General features: G+C 39.9%; 1 protein-coding gene across 5 annotated transcripts in view; it reads right to left on the bottom strand.

Annotated features, from left to right (window-relative positions):
- LOC127970312 (histone acetyltransferase KAT6B) overlaps positions 1–22,917 on the bottom strand; it is a 31,997-nt gene that overhangs the window by 3,913 nt on the left and 5,167 nt on the right. For all 5 annotated transcript variants that reach the window (XM_052572816.1, XM_052572811.1, XM_052572812.1 and 2 more), the window contains exons 3-16: positions 11,982–12,090; positions 9,464–9,579; positions 9,223–9,304; positions 7,784–7,916; positions 6,377–7,275; positions 5,601–5,722; positions 5,116–5,216; positions 4,818–4,959; positions 4,318–4,479; positions 3,983–4,076; positions 2,865–3,096; positions 2,514–2,670; positions 997–1,248; positions 40–316 (exon numbers count right to left, since the gene is read on the bottom strand). In XM_052572816.1, the coding sequence (XP_052428776.1) occupies positions 40–316; positions 997–1,248; positions 2,514–2,670; positions 2,865–3,096; positions 3,983–4,076; positions 4,318–4,479; positions 4,818–4,959; positions 5,116–5,216; positions 5,601–5,722; positions 6,377–7,275; positions 7,784–7,916; positions 9,223–9,304; positions 9,464–9,579; positions 11,982–12,090 (2,878 nt within the window). The remainder of the gene's footprint in view (positions 1–39; positions 317–996; positions 1,249–2,513; positions 2,671–2,864; positions 3,097–3,982; positions 4,077–4,317; positions 4,480–4,817; positions 4,960–5,115; positions 5,217–5,600; positions 5,723–6,376; positions 7,276–7,783; positions 7,917–9,222; positions 9,305–9,463; positions 9,580–11,981; positions 12,091–22,917) is intronic.

The raw sequence follows: 22,917 nt of genomic DNA, 5'->3' as shown, positions 1-22,917 counted from the left end.
ACAACAGTATGTTATAAATACTAACATGTATGGCTTTACCTTCCACATTCCCTTCTTTTTTAGATTGATTTGAGTGATTGTCATCTTCATATCTCCTTGGTCTTCCAGGCCGACGCATGGCTAATCTCTGGCTCTTCTCCTCTTCCTCATCCTCACTGTCACCCCTCCTGCTGGGCTGTGCCAAAGGGCTTTCTACATCAGAGTTTTCAAATGGCTCATCTAGCACCTCTGTTCTCTCGGAGATGGTCTCAGTCGTGACACTGCTGTTAATTCGTGTTCTCCTTCGCCCTCTCTTCCGTCGCAGAGTTGGAGCCTGCTAAGAAAAAAACAAACAAACACACACATTTAAGGGGGCTATTCCATTAACAGAGACGTGCATATTGCATGCTTGAGAACAACTTGTGCTTGAGAATGGAATAAATACAGGGAGATGTCAGAGATTGTTAGACTTAACAACTGTCATAACAAGAGTTGGCCACTTTTTGTCTAACTGTCCCTGGTGCCCTCTAATCCAAAAAGCAGAGGTTTGGAGGAGACAGATCCGGTCAAGGGTGATGCTAAACATAGGGAAATGCGGCTGCATTGTGAATGGATCGCTTCATGATCTAAATGCAAAAGCCCATCATTTAGACCACAGTGCCTACACCACAGGCCATTCATTTGGAAAGCTTAGCCTGCCCAAAACCCCAAATGAGTGTGTTCAGAATCAAGCTGACCACAAGTTCCTCACAACATGCTCTCCCCCAGGCATTCTGGGATAGCAGTACCCCAGTGCAAATAATCTGCAGCATTACTTGGTGATACAGAACCACGATTTCCCACACAAATCACAAAAGCAGTATTACTTAATTATGGACTTAAGGACGGATGGAAATTTCTGACTAATGGATAGTTTTGGATCTTTTTCCATCCAACTAAATACACCTCCCAAATGATGAGGGATATTCAATGTGAACAATAATGATAAGCACAGGAACTATTTATTCTGATGTTTACCTTTCGCTTGAGCCCCTGCCCAGACTGAGATTTGATTGCACTGTCTTCACCATCATCATCATCATCGTCGTCATCACTGCTGCTTTCTTCGCTCACTTCGAACTCTTTCCCAGCACTGTTGGTAAACATTGGGTCTGAGTATCTTCTGCTGAAGTTCTTGCACTTGGTTAGTGGAGGTCTTGTGCTAGTGTAGCCCATCCCCGTTGCCAAATTCCTGGTCGATGCACTACAGCCTGCACGGCGGTCTCCTGCCTGTTGTGCCACAAAAACACAAACATGAGCTCGTCTGAGCCATTCTGTTCAGGCTGAGGCAGACATATAACATCTCCGTTATCCATTTTGCTTCCGCAGCGCCCCTGCAGTGCAGAGATTGTCTCTTGATTAGCCGTTGATCTCAGCAACATTTATTTTTAAGCGGCTGTGGAAGATTACATTTCATGGGACATTCAGAGGCATTAATAATACAGGGCTTTGATTTAGGTCACTTAGGAAGCTGGGTTACTGTTGAAAGTGCTTTCAGCTATCTCTGTGAACTCACCCTGAACTCCTGAAAGGCAAACGATGGGATAAATTTAGCTCACTTTTCATGCGAGCATCATCTTGTAGCTAATACTGCAGAGCCAAGGAAGGATTGAGTGACCTGCGCTCATTGTGATCGCCATGATCTGCCTATTGAATAGATTTGAATTAAAAACATAAGCTCTGATTTTAGACTCGGCCACCAGAACAGCCTTTGATCATCTTACCAATTATGGTCAAGTTTTGCATTATGCGAAAAGAGTCAGACGGTGTCAGAGGCCGAAAGGAAACAATAACTGGGCATTTTATAAAATCTGCTGTTTCCACAGCATTATGTTTTGGCAAACGATAATGCATACAGAACATAGTAATTTGATGCGAGACAGATGTAATAATAAACTGGACTTCAAGTAATCCTGTGGAACATACGGATCAAGCCTCTGTATATGCCAGGAAAACCACCTAGATGTTTCCTGAATATTTAAATAAAGGTTGTTGCAGAGGGTTCCCTCTCTATGAATTTAACAACATTAAGGTACAATGCATACGTCTAGGGGCTTTTTTGACAATTGAAAAAAATAAGTACATATGTGGGTGATTACCACAACAACGTGATCACTGACAGGGAGTAGAAATTCTTTCAAGGCATGCATTTTAAAAATAAGAAATCTGAGCTGGCATTGATATTTTCTTTGTTTGTGGTCAACAGAGGGCAGAATGCCAGAAGCCCGATTTTATTCCAAATCAAACCTGAAAGCTCTGAATATAAATCATTATTAAAAGCTTATAGTGAATGAAGGGTCAAGTAAAATCTGTTTAAAACCTCTTTTTTGCTTATGTATTTGCAACGGCTAAATAATTCATTTTTGATGTGAAACTTAACAAGAAATCCTTGATAGTTTAAAGTGTTAGAGCACTTTGTGTTAGAGCACTTGGAAAGACAAACAAATAAAAACTGGATTCACTAAAATCAGGTGAAAATAGACCTTTAAGCCTACCTGTGCGATTGTACTCTTCAGCTCCCCTGGTGGGTTTCTGCTGACTGAAACTGGAGTCCAGCTCAGGCAGTCAGGCTCAACCTCATGAAGCCGTGGCTTCATTCTCAGTCTATCCATATGCTCCTCAATCAGCTGATGCCTTCGAATGATTACAAACCTAGACAAACATGTTAGAAAATATTACAAACAGAAATTGAAATTTGGAAATGTAGTACATGCAAATATATCCATAATGTGTCCACCCCCCCCACCCCCCCTCTGGAATGTAGTAATGTCTTTAGAGATGATGCAGTGTACTGAAAGCATGTGAGTGAATTGTCAGATTGACAGATACCACCACAGTCATCCCACCTGCCATCCTGGAAATCAATCATGTTGAGCTGCTGAAGTGTGGTAGCAATGTCATGTGGACACATGCCCGTGGCTCGGCTCATTCCCCTGATGCTGACACTCTTATCTGGGTGGTTGTGCAGGTACTCCAGTATGACACTTTTCCAATAAGCCAAGTAGGACAGACGACCCAGATCAGATAGAGGTTTCTCTGGGGAGCCAGCCTGGCCCTCTAGCCTGGAAAGTAAGTAACCTGGAAAGACAGGAAAAGAAAGAAAGAGGAGATGAGGAAAGATTGTTTATGAGCATTGTTGTCAGATCGGGTTTGAGTGTCACTTTGACAAAACATAAAAACTCAGTCACAATTTATGAAGACATGGAGTAAAGCTTATGTGCAGCTTTTTACGGTCTTGAGGCACATTTCACAAGCTTGAATTGAATTACATAAAACCAAAGCGAGTTCCTCATCAAAGCCAAACAGTTATATTAAAGGAATTTAATGATTGTGGTTTTGATCCTAATGGCTTTTGATTCTAATAAAGATTTGTCTCAATTCTTGTGATGTCAGTGTCATGTTAAAAAAAGCAATATTACAGTACAATATTTTGAGACAAAACCAGTCCAGATAACCTGTGACAGATAACCACTAACTAACTGTACATGTGTGCACACATGCATATAAACCCTAAATGTAATTTCAATTTTAAATGCAATTTTTGAGAACAACTTGTGCTTGAGAATGGAATAAATACAGGGAGATGTCAGAGATGGCCCAAAGGTGTCATAAGGGTCATCCATTTGCATATCAAGAAAATATTTGGTCTGATCTCACTCTAAAATCAGATTAAGATCCAAGTCTTTTGCATTAACACAAAGTAAGCAAATGCTCTTCTGATTCTACACAGCGAGCAAATCAAAACATTCACAAGTAAACAAATTGTACCATGCACTACATTCTACATTCAACTGTATTTAAGGTCATGCAAACCCACTACTCTGTACAATGAAACAGGCAGTATTTCCATCATGTCGGTCTAGTCTGAAACAGATCCTCTTTTTGCATGAACATCTGTTCATGATGCAAACAATCTTTTGCTCAAATCTCATAAGACTTTCAAACCAGTTAATGAATAACTTACTGAAATCAATGAGGAACCTCCCAAATCCTTGCCTTTGGTACTGAGGCATGATCATTATGCAGGAGACATTGTACTTCTGCTGGGAAAGCTTTTCCTGTGGGAGAGAAAGAGAGAAAGATAGAGTGTGTCAGTGCACTGCCAACACATGCAATTCTCTGCACCTGCTGTTGTCCTGAACTGAACCAAACAACCACACAAAACCCTTCAAACGTACTGCAGAAAAGGTTCAGATCCAAAACAAGCACTGTTCAAGAAATGCCATCTTTAGCAACCCACTAGATAACCCACTGTTACTCAACTGCCATAGGATTAGATATATTGAAGGGTTGTAATACCTTTGAGAAGTATCCAACAAGATGACAACCCTTCTCGTCATTCTGTGTTAGAACATAGAAGAGAAAAGGCTCCACATCGTAATACAAAGTCTTGTGATCCAGAAAAAGTTTTGCAAGCAAACAAAGGTTTTGGCAGAAAATTTTGCTGATATTTCCATCAACCTGAGCAAATAAAACAAAAAGGGAAACAATTAGAGTCAGGCATGCCATACAAGAGCAGCTCCTGCTAGTGGAGCACCTGTGAAGATCACAACTCATAACAAAAGTGCAATGAGAAGTCTTTAAAACTTTTGGAGGCCTGTTAAAATTGATGCATTTCCTGTTCACAATTCATTGAAGAATTGGCTTAATCTGACATGCTTAATTTATGCAAATCCAGTTCTCATCCATGATGTGGAGACGTGGCTTTTGACAAGCTTTGCACTCGGCACTTGATAAATTAGGATACAGATGAAGTTGTGCATGTGCCCCTTGTGCAAGATTTGAGAGCAAGCACTGACCTCAAACACAGAGAGGTTATCCTTCCTGTAGATCTCATTAGCGGGCGGGTGAAACCACCCACATTTCTTTGAATGCCTCTGCAGAATGTCTTGGCTTTTCATGTACTTTAAGCAGAACTCACAGAGATAAAGCTTCGGTAACCTGAGGAGGTGTGCAGCAATTAATTATAAGGAAGAATGTGGCATAAGTAACAAGAGCAGGGAGAAACCCTAAAATCACACGCTAGTTTACATTTGCTTAAGGCTGTATCTGGCATAACTGTCGTAAAAAATGTTTCGGAATTAATTTCAGACTTACCTCGAGTATTCTGGAGGGTATGGTGAGGAATACCAAGTTTGTATTTCATATCCCCCAAACTCAATCAAAGGAGGGGATTGTCCTTGATCACCACCAGCTTTCTGTTTTTGAAATAAATCACTAGTTAGGAACAGAAATGAAACACTTTAAACATTCAGCCACAGTGCTGAGGTGCTTGCCAAGGGTTGTGACCCGATGCTCTAATAAAACTCACTTAAACCAGGCTAAGCTGGTTTGCTGGTATAAAGTGACTTATGCTGGCCTCTCAGTAAGAAAAGCGCCAAAAACCAGTAAAAAGACCAGACTGGGAGACCAGTTAATAGGGCAGCACAATTTTAGGAGGGAATAATAACAACAATAATAAAAATTAAATCTTACTATTGCAAATTTCCACTGTACAATACTTAATTTCTTCAACTATCAAGCTTTTTATTTAGCTCTTAAACCTTCTCTTCTGTTGACAATGGATGGTTTCCTCTCCATACCTTTGCTGTGATCTCCTTGATGCGCCGGAACAACTTCAGATCCTCTTCAGCCACGTGGTCATTGAGTAAAGTCATCCTTCCTTCCTGTGGTTCTCTTCTTGAGCACCTCTCGGCATTAAAGGCTGTGAGAGGTCAGAAAAAGGGACCTTTAATGTTTGCAGAATGTAGCACAAAAGAACTGCAAAGACGCTGACACAACAAAACCCAAAGCTAATATAAACAAGCACTAACTTAGACTCGATACACACGCATTCAGAACCACAACTGCTAGCATGCAAATCACTACAGTCATGGAAAGAAAGGCTGAAAGGAAAGGCTCATATCAACATTGCTGGCCAACACACTAACCTCAAACCTCTAACGACACATCACAGTTTGTTTCTAGGCAACAGTGCCCTCTAAACAAATACTCCATTTGTGCAGAGGTTGAGAGGGAACCAAACCAGGAGCAAGGGTCATTTGAAATGCAAACACTTTACATTAAAGTGCTTGTAACTAAAGGGAAAAAGCATTAATAACTTGGGTTTGAGAGGCAGGTGTGAGCAGCATGAGGACGTGAGCAGAGAGCAGAAATCTAAAGGCTTTAGTGGCTTCAGAATTAATATAATAAAAAAAGATTGAAGAAAAAGGTTCAAATCAAAAATGCAGAGATGCAGTATTAGTCGAAAAAACAAAAATCCATGTTATTTTGCTTCTTAAAATGAGGAAGATGAGTAAAACGGTTGAAGATGGAAAAAGCCAGTCAGCTGTTTGGCGGTTCAGGCCCCTGTGCTTACCATGGTTTGGGTCTGGTTTTACTCTTCCGTCTGCCAATCTGCCCTTCCCTGGTGTGGTGTTCTCCCTCTGCGGGGAGGCCTTTAACCTAAACCTGCCTAGCACCTTGTGCTTTCTCAAGAAGGGTGTTCGTTTGAAATGGAGCGCCGATTTAAACGGCCGGCCACGCTTGGGCACCCATCCTGAGGCTGAACCGGACAGGGATGCTAATTTACTACCGAAACCCTTGACAGACTTCTTTCCCTGAAGCTGCAGGGGCGTTTTGGGTGAGGTGGAAATGTCCTGGCTGCGGCGTGCTCGCTTGGGTGGTGCGTAGCTGGGAAGTCCCTTTTGCCGGGACTGTCCCTGAGTGGTAAAGATGTGAGACAGTCCGTCAAAGAGTCCCTTCAGCTGGTTGTTGCCTGGGAGGCTACTGAGGGACGGGCCGCTAGACTGGGAGGAGGAGCTGTGGGGGGAGTGGGCGGAGGAGGGCGAGGACGACTGGGCTGGGTTCAGCGAGATGGGGCTGTGTCCTTGTGAAGGGGACGGGGTAAGGAGAACACTAGACGGGGCATTTAGCCTCACACCTGGCGTCATCACGCTGCCATGGCATTTCCGATAGCCCCGTTTCCTCTGCCTGTGCTGTTTCGAGGAGCCTGACACCTCACTGCGCAACCGGCGACCCAAGGGCGATGGTGTGAAAAATTTGGAAAGCCCGTCAATGAGACCTTTGGTTTTCTTGTTGATTGGGGGCAACGTAGTGAGGGTGGGTGTGGATGTGAGGGGGTCTGTGAGACTCCTGCCGTCTGTGGTGGGTATAAAGGTGCTTGATGAGGGTGGGGTACAGAAAGTGCTTATGGAACCCCTACCATGCCGTGTTTTTTCAGACAGCTGAAAGGATCCCGGACCACCACTGTCAGACCTGTGAAAGCAGACGATGGTTGCATTTAGAACACGAGCCACAAATGAACAAGAATCAATGTGCACATCTCGACTGTGACTAAGCCTGAGTCCTAATTTCACAGTTTCAACAACACGTTCCACCGTGTCTATCAGGGCTCATCAAGCCTTTAGGAAAGATGTAATCCCTCAGGTCTCGCACATTTAAAAGCTTGCTGACCCAGACTCACCCAGTCTGACTGACAGCATTCCGACTGAGCTTTACTACACAGCCATATTTTAAAAATAGACTAACAAAGAATGCCCCAGGCTAAAAGTACATCGTAGCAGCCATGCTAATTTTAAACCTTTTGGATGAGAGGGTATGAAACCTACATATACTCTCAAGGCAAGGTTGTGAAGGACAAAAATCAGAGTAGGCCATCAAAAAAAAAAAGAGCATTTACAGTTTAGGCAACATACTGATTGTGAGACCTGTAACCTTAAGCCTGAAGCATAACGAACAAGAGAGATAAAATTAGTTATCGTACACTGTTGGATGTGCTAGATTTTTTCTTGGCCTTCCTGGCTTTGCATATCGCCTTTTGATCTGGGCCGCTGTCTTGTGTAGCAACCGTTTTCCCTCCTGCTCCTTTGGCCTGCATACTTGGCAGATCCACATTCCTGGGGGAGGTCCAGAGAAAAAAAAGAGAGAGAGAGAGAGAGAGAGAGAGAGAGAGAGAGAGAGAGAGAGAGAGAGAGAGAGTGGGAGAGACAAAAAGAAAGAAGCATTTCAAGGATGGTTCATCATGTCTGCAGCGTGACACTTTTCAGATATGTCTTTGTAGTGCTGAGCAGAGATGACCCGCTGTGCCTTTCCCTTCATTTCCACTGTCTTTAGAAGAAAAGAAACAGAGCAGAAAAAAACAAGCTTTCTACAGGTAACATACCAACAAGGAAGCACTGAATAAATGGCTTTGAAGTCGTGTGGGGTGCTCTTTTCCTGACATGGCTTCGGCCTTCTCATCCTCTTTAGAGAGGAAAATAACAAATATACATATAAACTGAATTATTAGACCTTGAGTAGATCTAATTAAAGCTTAATTTGAGCTGATGCTCAGTTTAGAACTGAAGCTTTCGGTTATCTTGTGTAGAAATACATGGCACTGATTCACAAGATACGAATCACATCCACATCACAACAGAGATCAATTTCATAGTGAATTATTTGAAGGCTGTTATTAGGGAAAGTGTCTTAGTCATTATACTTTTTGGCTTTTTCCATATCATTAAAAACATCTACTGCTGAACAACAGTCCACATGAATATACTTGCAGTCACATTAACACAAGTTTGTCATTTTGTCTGCAGTAGACTGTCGCAAAGTCCCACAGGGCCATTCACACAGGAAGCGTTCTTATAGCAGAAATGCAGACAGATGTCTTTGGTCTTGTTTTTCTGTTAGCTTCTCTTGCCATGATTAACGGTGTTATTTTTGCTCACTTATTTAATGTGTTAAACTGACATCGTTAACATACAAGTTTTAGTTAAATCATTTGCATTTCACCCATAACAAAACCCAAATGAAATTTGATGGGATTTCTTATGGCAGAACGTCACCTCCCTCCAGCAGTTTTAGACATTCAGCACTGAAGGCTCTTGTAAAATTAAATGAAATGAACCTGTTCTGCTCTATTGAAACACTTTATGATGCTGCTCCCTTTTTATCTTGGCACTTACATGCCCATTTCAGACAAACTGCCATTAACTGAAAAGGACAAGCACAGTCATTTGCAAGCCAGAGGCGAAATCACTGACAACGAGAAAGAGACTTGAAAGAGAGGGAGAGAGACAGGCACTAAATAGTTCAGGACGCAAGGTACATATCATCTTACTATTATGTAACCAAAAGCCTTTGTGTAATGGCACATTTAACAGCTTCACCTTGAGAATGGAAAAATCCACAGAGGCAAACAAAAACCTAATGTACCTTTTGGCATTCTGGAGAGCGGTGGGTCACAACACTCCATATGGAAACCCCTGTCACAGGAGTCGCAGAAGAGCATCTGGTCCTGGATCCACACACACACAAAAATAAGACACAATCTACACAACACAAGTAAACAACATCCTGCAGTAAAAAATGGCAGAACACAAGCAGCGCTCTGACACTATAAAAGATGTCAGCAGGAACTGGGCCAAGGCCATCAGTGCATCTGAAAAGAACTTACAGCATTCTTCCCCTGAATCTGACAGGAACTGCATGTTTTGCATTCGATGCATTGCCATCGCAGGGCCTTGACATTTGCAGTCAAATCAGCAGAGAACTTCAGGCATGATGGATGGCCTTTGAGGAGAAATGCAGAATAAAACAAAAGGGCTTTAGAGAGAGAGCCTCCAAATATGCTCAATTAAAAGAGCGACATTACCTAATCCTTTAACTTTGGCAGGAAACACAAAAGCCCTTGCTGAAACATTACAGGATAAATGTTAACAGAGACTTAATCAAGCGGAGAGAGAACATCAAAACGAAACAAATGAAAGATTCCCCCGACCGTGGATCAGTTAAATATTTACATGTGGCATCAACAATGTGAAAAACCATGCGTGAAGACTTGCCAAAATCAGTGTCTAAAAGCACTGTATTATCAAACACTTCTGAGTGGCTAATTAAGGATAATTTGATCTTAACGAGGCAGAAATGGTACGCGCATACACCGTAATGGCAGTCGATCCGTTATAGTCATGTAAAAGCATGCACTCCTGTCCCCGAGGGCTGCAAACCAGCTGCGGTTTACAGTGGGAGCACATTTTCTATACTTTCATGAACACTTAATGAAAACCACCTCTGTTGTTAAGTCAAACTCAGCCATAAAAATGTCACCGGAAGAACAATTCCTTGTGGCATTTCAAAATCACTGTTCAAAACAAATTACGACATAAGAGCAGGTAATTTAACAGGAACATGGCAATTCTGTCTGGAGGAGGGAATAAATAAATAAATTAAGAGTAAAAGAAACAAGCAAGCAAACTTGAAACGGGGGGAAAAACATCTTATAAACTGCACACCTTTCAGCTTGAATCCAGCTGTAATTGTGTAAAACCCTTCTGCCAATACTTCTACAGAACAGACTATTTTTATAGTTAAAAATATAAATCTGCCTTCTCTAGGCTTCAAGCATCTTTCCTGAAATTATTTCAAAGATATATACACCATTCTCATTGCACTCTGACATGTGATGTACCAAAACTTGATTAACTGAAAAAGGTTTTAAGGGACAAAAAGAAACCGACTGAATCTGGGCTGAAAATAAACCGCAAATTAAGCAGATCGAACAAATTTAGACATGGGAAAAAGCAGGCTGCATGTAACATTATCCAGGTAAACATTTATTGCAAACACTGGTTAATGAAGATGATATATTGTCAGTAAGTGTTTATAGTTGATGATACACACACAACTGCTCTGATGCAAGATGATGAGAGTTGTGCAGAGAAATGCAGATGGACAGAAAACACTGCTGCGCATTAATCTTATATAAGACAGTGAAAGCATACTGCAGTTAAAATTCAGACTCCATTGCAAATTGAGTTCAGATTTGTTTTTCTTAATTGTGCATGCACAAGCACAATGTGAGGCAATTCAAATACTTAAAAATATAATGCATATTTTGAATTTGCATTTTGCTTTTGGATCCTGGCTGATTAATGGAGCATTTCCCATTTTTTAAAAGTCTGCCTCATGCACTCATTCAGACTAACCAACATCTAAATGTAATATACTTTAGGGTAGGGCTGCACGATGTGTTGTTTATGCATCGATATCGCGATGTACAAATCCACGATAGTCACATTGCAGGATGTGCGATGTAGGCTGTCGTAGTTGATCCGTTATTCATTAACTGTATGGGCCAAAGAGCGCGAGCGCCCGGCCGGCGACACACTAGATACGTGGCGCAAGCGTCTCAGCTGCGTGGCGTGTCCGTTTTTAATTCGGCTCCCATGTTAACAGGTAAGAGCTTGCAGACTGCCTGCGTGAGACGCGGAAAACACGTGCATGCTAGAAATAGAGCCGACGCCTATTTATATTGCATCTGTCACCAGCCTGAGAGAGAGAGTGCGCGCGCAAAGCGAGCCCTGGTCGCACGCTCAATGTCTTCAAACAACACGAGCAGTGTCTTGCTCTCTCTCCCTCGCGCATATTAAATCAATTGACACGATGGTGTCGATGTTTAAATCATGTAAAATGAGAATGTAAGTGTGCTCACCGCATTTTTGTTTGTAAGATTTTTTTTTTTTTTCATATCGCAATATATATCGCAGAAAAATAAAATATCGCAATGTAAATTTTTCCCAATATCGTGCAGCCCTACTCTAGGGTACAGATGTACTTTCAGAAATCAATGAATAATATTCAATTTAAACTTTGACTTATTCAAATAATCATGCTACTTCAACTGACAATGCTGATGACTGAAATACTGTAACTATACGACTGAAAAAACTAAAAAATGTCAACAACTGAGCACTGAATTATTAAACATTTAATAATTATGAGCAGCTATTCAAACAAAAATGGATGGTTTGTTTACAACTAAATGGTTAGTTACAAAGTTTGATTCACACGTCAACCAATAACATTCTTAGTTATGTGATAGCTTGCTTTTGGCCACTTGGCACAGACGTTCAGATGATGCACTGTCCATATATGAGCACCTCTCAGGCTGAGAGTTCAAACATGGGTCTTACCACTACTCCCACAGTCAGCACAGGACAGCAGCTCCTCTGGCCTCTTGTCTCGATTGGACTCCTTTGTGCCCAAACAGAAGCTGCATATGGGTATGGGATCAGCACGTGGCTATAGACAGAGAGAGAGACCGAGAGAGAGAGAGAATGCTTTAATTGATGTAAACATTAATTTGAATATAACTGGCAACAAAGTGCCAACATTTCTTTAAATTCCTCTTAGATAAAAAAAAAAAAAAAAAAAAAAGTCTACGTTTCACAAAACTAAACACTTAACGATTTACTCCAACTAAACCCCCAACAGCTGAATGAGTGCAGTGCCTCTAATCATATGTACACACACACACACCAAGATTTGAAACGCAGTATGACTATTATTAAACACAAGGCACATGAGTGGCATAAACAATGAGTACAGATTGGAAGATAAAAGATTTGGCATGTGTTTTGATTAGCTTTGTTTGAATATCGGATGTCAAACTAGACAGGTGGTTACAAACCCAGGGAGCCAGTTAGTTATTAAGCATGTGATTATAGAGGACAGATACGTGGTGCCAGAGATAAAGCAGTTCCTGGCAGAGGAAGGGTACCACCACGAGTCAAAGCAATCTCAAATCACGCCATTAAATGAAAATGCCCATTATAGGGATGTTAGGTGTACAGATACTTCAATACAAGTTACAATATGAAAATTAAGATACTAGTAAGAATGATGCTAGCCTTTCTGCAGTATTGGTAGAACAGACTGAAACTGAACTGAGTGCTGTCTGACTAAGGATGGTTGAAGAGCTAGATGATCCGCTCTGTGAATTTGGCACTGCGCACACACACACACACAAAGTAATCAAATCAAATTAAAAATTTTAGATTTAAGAACTGTTTCTTGAGCAACAAATCAGTTTATTATGATTTCTGAAGGATCATGTAACAATGAAGACTAGAGTAATGACTATTAAAAATTCAGCTTTGCCATCACAGGAATAAATTACACTTTCAAATATACCCAAATAGAAAAGTTATTTCAAATTTCCATAATATATATTGTTTTACTATAATTTTGATCAAATAAATGCATCCTTGGTAAGCATAATATAATCATTGTGTTGTTATTGTGACATACTAGCACTGAAAAGTGTAGTGTTCAGATATCCAAGATCTCTGGAGATCAGACACAGAATCCATGACGGTGATTCCACAAACAACAGGAAATTAAATCCAAATGTCTCCTTTGAATTTAGGAGGCGTGCTGCATTTTACTACTGTAAAGATTACATTCTTGTGTAAAAGCCTTCTAAAAAGGCAGCAGCCAAAACAACAGACATCACACACACATACATGCAATAAATCTGGTCCAACTGATGAAGGATAAAGGATGCCCAACAGTATGTGTGCACATCACCCCCCCACCCCACACACACACACAGACCGCCTTGCAGTATCACTGAGCGCTGTGATACACAACGCTGAGCTTGTGTAAATATTGGCAATGGGATGTTATACAACTGCGAGAGGTGTAGCCAGTGCCCTCTGAATGAGGGCAAGGCAAGGTGCTGATGCCAAAAGAAGATTAGAGGGAACTGAACAGGCTCAGCGAATAGCTCGAGAGATAAGACTGTATCTTTCCTCCCACGAAAGCCTGTGGCATGCAGGACTCGTGTAGTGGTGATCAGAAAAAGGTTACATGGAATCTGACGGGAAAGTCTGCCCCACCACACCCTCACGTCTGCAAACAGTTGCGTCTAAATCTCTGCACGGGTTGCGTAAGCCCATTCAAGTCCTTAGATTCAGCATTAGACACTCACAAAAACACACCAGTCTCCTGAGAAGAGGAACCGGTAGAACTTGAGAGTAAACAAGCAAGCAATTCGGCTCTATTCTCTCCCAAAAGGCTTGTCAGCAAGAGACAGAGTGTTCTGTTGGGGGATGGTGTATATTAGATGCAGATGGGGCATTAGAAGACGGAGTAAAACTACATCTAGTGGGTATGTTCTCTGTACCATCTCAAGAGATCCACTCAGCTGAGCTCCCGCTGTGCCATGTTGATAAATATTGAGTGTCTGTTCTGGTGAGAAACCTGTTGAGAGTAATGCCAGACTAATTGTTTTATGCAACAGGCAATCAATCCCTAGCCTATTAATCATTTTGGCATACCATCAATTTGCAGATGGGATATTCATAAACATTTCAAGTTTTCATTTAAGTGCCAATTGAAAGGCTCCAATCGATGGCCCCTGAATGATACGCACAGCTCTTCAAACAAATGATGAGTTGGTTAGTGCTCAGAAATAAATGTGCGCTCATTGCTTATAAAAGGGCTTCTCTCCCCGAGGGCAACGTAATCAAGATACACAACAAAAATCCCACCACGCACATAATGCTTGACCTTAATTGCCTCCAAACAATACATCTGTATTCACGCACAGGAGGGGAAAAAGCACAGGCACCGCCGTCTCGTATAAATACAAATAAACCCTCTACTGCAGCTCTACACACCACATCATTCAATAACATTAGCGCTAAATTGATTTCAATGGCAGAATTCCACTGCTTCTCGTTGGATTTCAGCAGCACATGAAATACGCGCATTTACTTCACACGCATTGTGTGTTCATGTGCACAAAGATTAAAAAAAAGCTACTTGAAAGCCTGGCATGCTTGACATTGAGTTAGATATGATTTGAACATATGCTACTTGATATGTAGGAAAAATTTTACAAGAATAAATATGCAGGCAGATGTTAATATTTCTTGGCACTTGAGACATAAATATATGATGTGAAGATCTGTAATTGTAGCCAAACTGTCATTATGGAGGTGATTATATGCACTATTTAAGTGTCATGTAAATCCCATTAGAATCCAAACCGTATTTTCCCATCAGAACTAGAAGGACCATCATGTTTTCTCCCCACTGCAATTTACACAGCTCAAATTAACAGTAAACCTTAAGCATAAATGTATCACCTCTGAGAGTGGTAATCATAAAAAGATGGGCATTTACTGCTAACTTAATGGAGACCCGGAACCACCACAAACATTTAAGCCTATTAAAATTCATACATTAATATGGGGTTCTCAATGGCAGACACTCAAATTTTTACTTAAAGGGACAGTATCACCCAAAAATGAAAATTTTCGCATCCTTATATCATTCCAATACAATTTCTTCTGTAGAGGGGGAACATATTCAAGTTTTTTTTTTCTTTCCCCAATACAATAGAAGTCAGTAGGGTCCAAATGTGTTTGGTTCCAAAAAAAAAAAAGTTCTGTTCCACAGAAGTCAGTAATAAAAGTTTGAAGTGATAGTAATATAAGTAAAAGATGATTCCTTTAACCACCTCCAATCATGAGCATTTAGGATGACGTTAAGAACAGCACACTCCTTTTACTATTGCTAAAGAGTTTAGTATGAACTGTTTATGGCATGAACAGTGTACCTACAGTTTCATATAGGTCTTACTAACTTGGATAAAACTAATGCACAACAGAGCTACTGAAGAGAATACAATAATGCAGTAATGCACTGTGATTGACTAGACCTTCCATTTCCAGTGTGCTGATTAACCAGAAGTTATGTCAGTGACGTTTAACCTCTTTCCTGACTCATTTATTGACTGATGAGATTCTAAGACATTACTCTCTCTTAAACTACTGTTTTAAATGTGTACTATGGAATATCACCTCCTAGTGTTTTTTTTTAAAAAGCACTAAAACTTCATTTGCTAAAAAAAAATAAAGTAAACAGCATATAGTTTTTACTGTGTAGTGAATCTTAGCATTCCATTCCAATCCTAGCCACAGTTACATATTTGTCTGAATGTACACAAACCTGGCAACAGAACTATGCTCTACTTGCTCATAAATTACACTAGGACACATTCTCCTGTCAGTGAAAACAAATGTGTTGGCTGGTGACTACACCCTGCTGAATATTGTGACAAATATGTGATCTGGAATGTTTGCAAAAGGAACATTCCACAGACGACGCAGCATTCCCATCTAAAACGGGAAATAATAGCTTTGTTACTCTGAGACGGGTCTATTTCACTGAGGGACATATGTCCTTTTACCTGAAGCATTTAGCTCATTAATTAACGATATCCTTCTATTTAAGGCAACATCACAAAGCAGCACCACAAACATGCTTTGGTCAGTCGTTTTGTCCACTAAGTGGAGCTAGCGCTCATCCACACATCAGGCTGATGACAGAACGTTCTGTGCCATGTTTGGCTCTGAATTAAAGGCCAGTGAATCCTGACTACAGCAGCTGCACTGGGAACAAGTGCTACAGGTGCAAGAGTGCAAAAGCTACGAAACACGTGGCTGGAATGACCACGGGGCACATACATGTCTTTATTTGAACAATGCAGACCTAAAATGCTTAGAGGAAGAACATGAGGTTCTCAATGATGTTTTCAATCGACGTGTCAAAAAACTTGTCATTTGTTGTGCATCAATGCAAATTCACTACATTTGTTTATAATTTAGCCCCATGCCAGCTAACATGGCTATATTAGTCAATAGTATCTCCATCCAACCATTACTATGTTTCTACTGCTCCAGAAAAGCTCCAGTATGCATACTTTGGCACCAGGCCAAATGTAGTGAAAAACTTTTTTTTTTTTTTTTACAGGTCTAAAAGGACTAATTACTCAAACTACACTAGCTTAACTAGTGAGACAATATATTGGCTTTTTGTTGGGCAATTAGTAAACCTCTGTAAACATACATACACACACACATATACATATATATATATATATATATATATATATATATATATATATATATATATATATATATATATATATATATATATATATATATATATATACATACATATATATACACATATATATACACACACACACACATATATATATATATATATATATATATATATATATATATATATATATATATATATATATATATATATACACATATATATACATACACACACATACATATATATACACATATACATATATATTTTGTGTGTATATATATATATATATATATATATATATAGTGTGTGTGTGTAAGTGGTGGGCATAGATTTTTTTAAATCTAGATTAATCTCACTGTGATCTTGAAATTAATCTAGATTAAAATGGCTCATTCGAATTCTGCCGAAGGCATTCAGAATATGTGTGCTACCCAAATAAAATGGCTCATCTCCTGTTTCCAAAATGCATCAAAGTGCTTGAAAAAGCTGTAAACTAACTCCACATTGCACAAGGTGCAAACAACCTTACTCCTGTTTCACACCAATGTTTAAGTTAAGTTTTTTTCAAGTTTGTAGGTGTCAAGGTACAGAAACCAAATAATTAAATGTAAAATAGCACTGGATAATCTTCAATGCAAAAAATAAATATACAATCAAACCTACATTTATTCAGACACCTTCAACATTTCTCACATTACAATTTTGCTATATATATAAATTATATCTGGTGTCTGAATAATTTTTGGTTTGACTGTTAAAACTACAAAGTAATTCAGTCAAGAGCAGTGAGTGATTTTCATTTTCATTTTCATGGATTAACATTACACCAGCCAGTAGCTAAATTAGGCGCGGTCCCTTTAAGAGACAATGAACTCATCCAATATAATACACATCCCATTTTTTTCCTCAACGGTTTACTTTCACTTAAGAAATAACTGACAGTTTTTTCGAGCATAATTTCCGAGGTGGATATTTTGACATATTTTGTATGTATTTGTTGGCACAAGAGCAAAAAAAGCAAATTCGATGTTCAAGTGTTTTGAGACGCCTTTCTCTGCATGAGCCCTGAACACCAGAACACCGATTGGGCTCTCTCACATCTTTTTGTGTGTTCAAACTGCGATTTGTATTTGTTCGTTCAGGTGTAGGAAGGACTTCGAGGAGAACTTCGCAGAAGAGAGCTCGGTTCAGTGTTGCTGTCCGTGATAGGCAGCTCTCTCTCTCGTGCGCACCGAAAAAGCACGCAAGTAACCAGCGACTCTTTCCAGCTTTTCTGTGCCTTGTGTTTGGATGCTTTAATGTTTAAATCGACAAGCGGTAAGGCTAAAAAACACATGAAAAAGATAAGCTTTCGTGACAATGCGCAGTGGCCCGTCAACTGTCCTGATCATATTTTTAGGCTGGCCTCAGCCAGTCGGTTATATAAAATATAAAGGTGAAAGTCATCATAGCTTGCTTAGTATAGACCCAGCTCCCAGCCCAAATTTGAGAACAGATTAACCGCAATATTTTTTTAATCCCCATGTAAGGGTCTCACGTTAACTCACGTTAAAGATTTTTAACTCAAACCGTTGCAGTCTGTCAATCATATAATGTAAGTAGATGGGAATCACGGCTTTGAGAGTCAAAAAAACATACAACAAACCAAATTAATCCCTGTGGCTCGTGACAATAGATTTGTGTGTAAAGACACAAAACAGTCAGCCTGAACAGAATTTATACAGTTTTTTACTTCTGATTCACTGCAATGTCCGAAGTGTCCTGAGAGCGTTCTCAAAGGCCCGCGTGTAACGGATCATCTTCTTGCTTTACGGCAGACCGCAGACCTTTAAGTGCATTACCACCACCTATCTCTGAAATGGACCACTGACAATCCTAACTGAGATTGTAGATAGTGTCAATGGTCCATTTGAGAGATAGGTGGCGGTAATGCACTTAAAAGTCTGCGATTCCCCATAAAGCAAGATGACGATGCGTCACGCACCAGCTGATGAGAACATGCTCAGGACAGTTTCAACATTGCGGTGAATAAGGTAAAATATATATAGGCCTAAATACTGTTCAGTTTCTTGCACAGACCGGTCGTTTCGTGTCTTTACACATCAATGTATCATCACGAGCCATAGGGTTTCATTTGTTTTTGTTTGTGTATGCTTTTTTGACTTTCAAAGCCGTGATTCCCATTCACTTCCATTATTTGACTGATAGACTGCAACGGTTTTAGTTAAAATTTAGTTTGTGCTCTACTGAAGAAACAAAGTCACCTACATCTCAGATGCCCTGGGGATAAGCAGATATACATCAAATATCTTTTTTTTTATCCCTTTAAAGCTATGTGAGCCATCCGTGAAGCAGAGTAATGATGATCAGTAAAAACCACTTAAAGCAAAGAAAACACTGCTTCATCCCACATTAAATGTGACTGCTGTGCCTCCGATCTACACAAGATTCCTGAGATCTCACCTCGGATAGCCACAAGTAGAGGCATATCACTTTTAAATGGCGGCGTGCATGTGGTTATGCCTTGCCCTCATTCCATAACCAGACACTGACAGTAACGGACACGTAAATTGTGTGTCTCTTGGCTCAATTGGTGTGAACCAATGCAGTGACATGCACATCAGCATCATCTTTCAAGTGGTTTGAGACCAAATAGAGCCAGAGAGAGAGAGAAGTACAGTTTTATTTAAGCCTGACGACGTATCATGCTTCAGTGTGAAAGAAGAATGTAGGGCAGATTTGTTCTAAAGCTGACCCGTTCCACGTCCCATTACATTTTCCAACAGCTCTATTAGCTCATCCAGGCCTCTAAAGCCTAGGAACTTAACGAGGATGGCAGAGCTATTACATTACCATTACTTCATTCAGGTCAGTCTGCCTGAGGAACAGCAACATGGCACACGCTCAGGTATCTGACACTCAGGTTAGCAAAGTGACAATTACTCCAGCACTAATTAAGCCATCTCCACTTCAGGCTGTGTCTGACCCTAACTAATTATGCATATATGTGGTGGCAGTGGCTTAATGATTAGGGACTTGAGTTATTAACACAAACAGGTTCAATGGCAACAAAAATGTATCCAGGAGCTCTAGGGTTAGACATCTCAATCTTGCGCTATCAGTACTGACTTTGAGGATACCACTAAACCCCAACAGTCAGTAAAAATAATTCTGTACTACTGGCCCATTTAAACCAGCAAAAACATTGTGTTAGCTTCTTGTCTTAATCCAACTAGGGCCTTACTGTGCATCTCAAAAAACATTAGCGAGTATGAGTTTCTTCACATAAGCCGCAGGCTCTTTGAGACTGCTGTGCAAACAATAATGCTGATTGAACAGTTAAAAATATACCAGATACACGGAAAGAAAATGGTGCTGCTTTGAAATGAGCATTTAGCAGAAGTCACAGAGGATGGAGATGAGATCGACAAACTTCACACCAAGCTGAACAAACAGACGCACACATAGAAGAACAGTAATACATTTCACCTATGTTGGTTAGCTCACTTAAACATTAAATCATTTTCCAACTGCAAGTTCACTCTAGAGATTTTTGGTCTTCCGTACTTCTACAGACACATCAGTAAACCCTGTGTACACCAGAGATGTACAGCTTAATAAAATGCAGAGCAACTTAACACAGCGAGTGCCAGATAGTGTGAAGACACTGTAATGTCATTCGTAACCATTACTAGCATAACCACAACTAAGAATACCAACTTGTGACTAAGCAGTGGCAAAATGAAGCCTTTGGTGATGTACCTCTTAAAAACCAATTAGAAAGGTTTTATTTAATATTTATTGCAAACCTGTATTGTGTTACATGTACATAAAATGTTAATACATCAAGTTTAAAACTATGGTGATTTATATTTTTTAGTTCTTTTCCACAAATAATAAATTAATGAATCATATTCATCTATTAACAGACCTTGATCAAATCAAAACTGAAACATTTGCAAGACCACCCAGTTTAGGAATCAACCCACTGGACTATTTGATTAATCCTAAATTATTCATGTATTTTTGGTTGCATCTAAACTTTTAAGGCAAAAATACTGTGGTTTCTCAGGGAGACTAAAGTAAAATGCAGTGCTTAGACCATAATGCCGTAATGGAATTTCTAGAAAGTGAGCAAATTGCATCAGCCACAGCTGGTCTAGTACTGTTTTAACACCATTACTGAAGAACAGATGTAATCAGCAAAGCTTTAATAGACCTTCATTGAATTACTAACTATCTTTTAAACTGCAAGAGTTTCAAGAACGTCAAAAAGAGAGGCCAGCCATGAGATCTAATACACCTTCAACCCAAAATCTAATCCTGCCAGCTAATGGGACAAAAGAAATCCGGATTTGGCCCTTTCCTTTCTCATAATTTAACCCCTCACAGAATATGATAAAGAGGCCTGGAGCAGCTGCAGACTGACCAGTCCCCAAGCACACAATTAACAACAAAAGAGCCCTTTTAACGCATTGAGCTAATCAGCAGCCAGCCCACCACTGCAGTCCCCCTGAACCATCTGCAAGACGGCAGACCGTCTACGTGATTGTAAAAAAAAAAAAAAAGAAAAAAAAAAAAAAAAAAAAAAAAAAAAGAGACTGGCACCATGCTATCATGTCCTAGGGTCAATGAAGCACATTGCTTAGCAACAGTCAAGCCCCCATGCATGGAAACCAAAAGCTTTAGCTTTCAAAGAGCAACTCAATGAGTGGACAAGGGAATGTTCTCCAAGATTTGATTACCAAATGGCCTCTGATTGTTCCCTGACCAATGTAGTCAAAGAGAGCATAAGAGACACCTAGCTTGCACATTAAGTGACCAGCAAGTGACAAAAAAAAAGGAAACACTTTTACATTTTCATTAGTCCATAGACTACAGCTACATTGTTCCTAAACTATGTGATATAATAGAACGCTATATGTAGTCCAAACTGAAATGCTATATATGAAGATCGGAAATGCCAGTCTGCAATGTCAAAGTTATTATAAAAAGATAGCAGCTTTTTAAACAAATGTTTAAAGGGAAAGGCCAGACAAGGTTGAGTCCCAGTTGAAAGCAACCAAAAACACAAGACACCAGAGGAGGGGGATCTATAATAACCCTGTAATAATAAATAGGTTATAATGGTGTCAACATTTTCTAACCAAATTTGCATACAATAATGTTGGGATCTCCATCATTAAGCTTGAACATAAGTCAACATAAAAACTAAAATGTACCCATTTACTTTATAAATACACAATCACAGTCTTTTTAAATGAATAATCAGTGCACATTATTCCAAGAAAAAGAGACTTATTTAATTGCTCTTACCTCCTCCAACCAGCTTTATTCAGGCACGTAATGTGCACATTTGACAATCCAAACCATTCCTAATGATAAATCTAGTTCACAGCCTACATTTTTACTCTTTAAATACACTTAAAATGTTTTACATTACAGATGTACAGTGGCTTGCAAATGCTGTTTCATGTTGACTTAAAGTTTTTAAATATGGAAATCGCACCAGCGAGGCCTGGATGATGAAGCTTCAGGACAACAAGTTTAATAACGCACAGCTACTCCAACATCTGTGGCATATCATGCCCTCATTTAGAAAACTATCTTGGAGCAAACCAAAGATGATTGAGGAATAAAAACTACTCATTTTTCACACAACATTTCAATCACACAATGTTAAAATCGAAGCCAAGCTCACTCATGTGGATGAGAATGCGGTTTGGGGCCAATGGAGAAGAAACCCTTTACCTAAACAATGAGGTAGGCTATGGTTTTTAAGATATTTCAACAATTTTGAGTGATAAAGCCACTTTTGTATAGTTAAGCCCTGAAAAGCTACAAACACTGGACTTAAACTGCTGACTCCCTGGATGTTACAACCTCTAAATGATACTGGTACGCATGTCAACATATCAGTACTTTCTGGAAGGAGTATTTCTGTTCCTGACACTTCTTGTGTACACTAGATTTTGAAACTCTGCTGAGGTCTCAAAACAACAGTACACGCTAACAAGCTAAACTGTCTGGATGAAAATGCCACAAATCTGCTTGGTACTGATGAACTTGTGAAATAAGTTGACAATGTTTACAGTATGTTACACAGCATTTTAAATCATGACGGGTGAGGCCGTTTGAGCGCGTCTGGCAAATCAATGTCTACTTACGTCACAGTTAGTACCAGCTGCGCTGGTTAGACCCTGCTCCAGA

Source organism: Carassius gibelio, chromosome B13 (genome assembly GCF_023724105.1).
Source record: "Carassius gibelio isolate Cgi1373 ecotype wild population from Czech Republic chromosome B13, carGib1.2-hapl.c, whole genome shotgun sequence".
Classification (NCBI taxonomy): domain Eukaryota; kingdom Metazoa; phylum Chordata; class Actinopteri; order Cypriniformes; family Cyprinidae; genus Carassius; species Carassius gibelio.
Note: the sequence above shows the minus strand (reverse complement) of the source record. Positions and strands in the feature narration are given on the sequence as shown.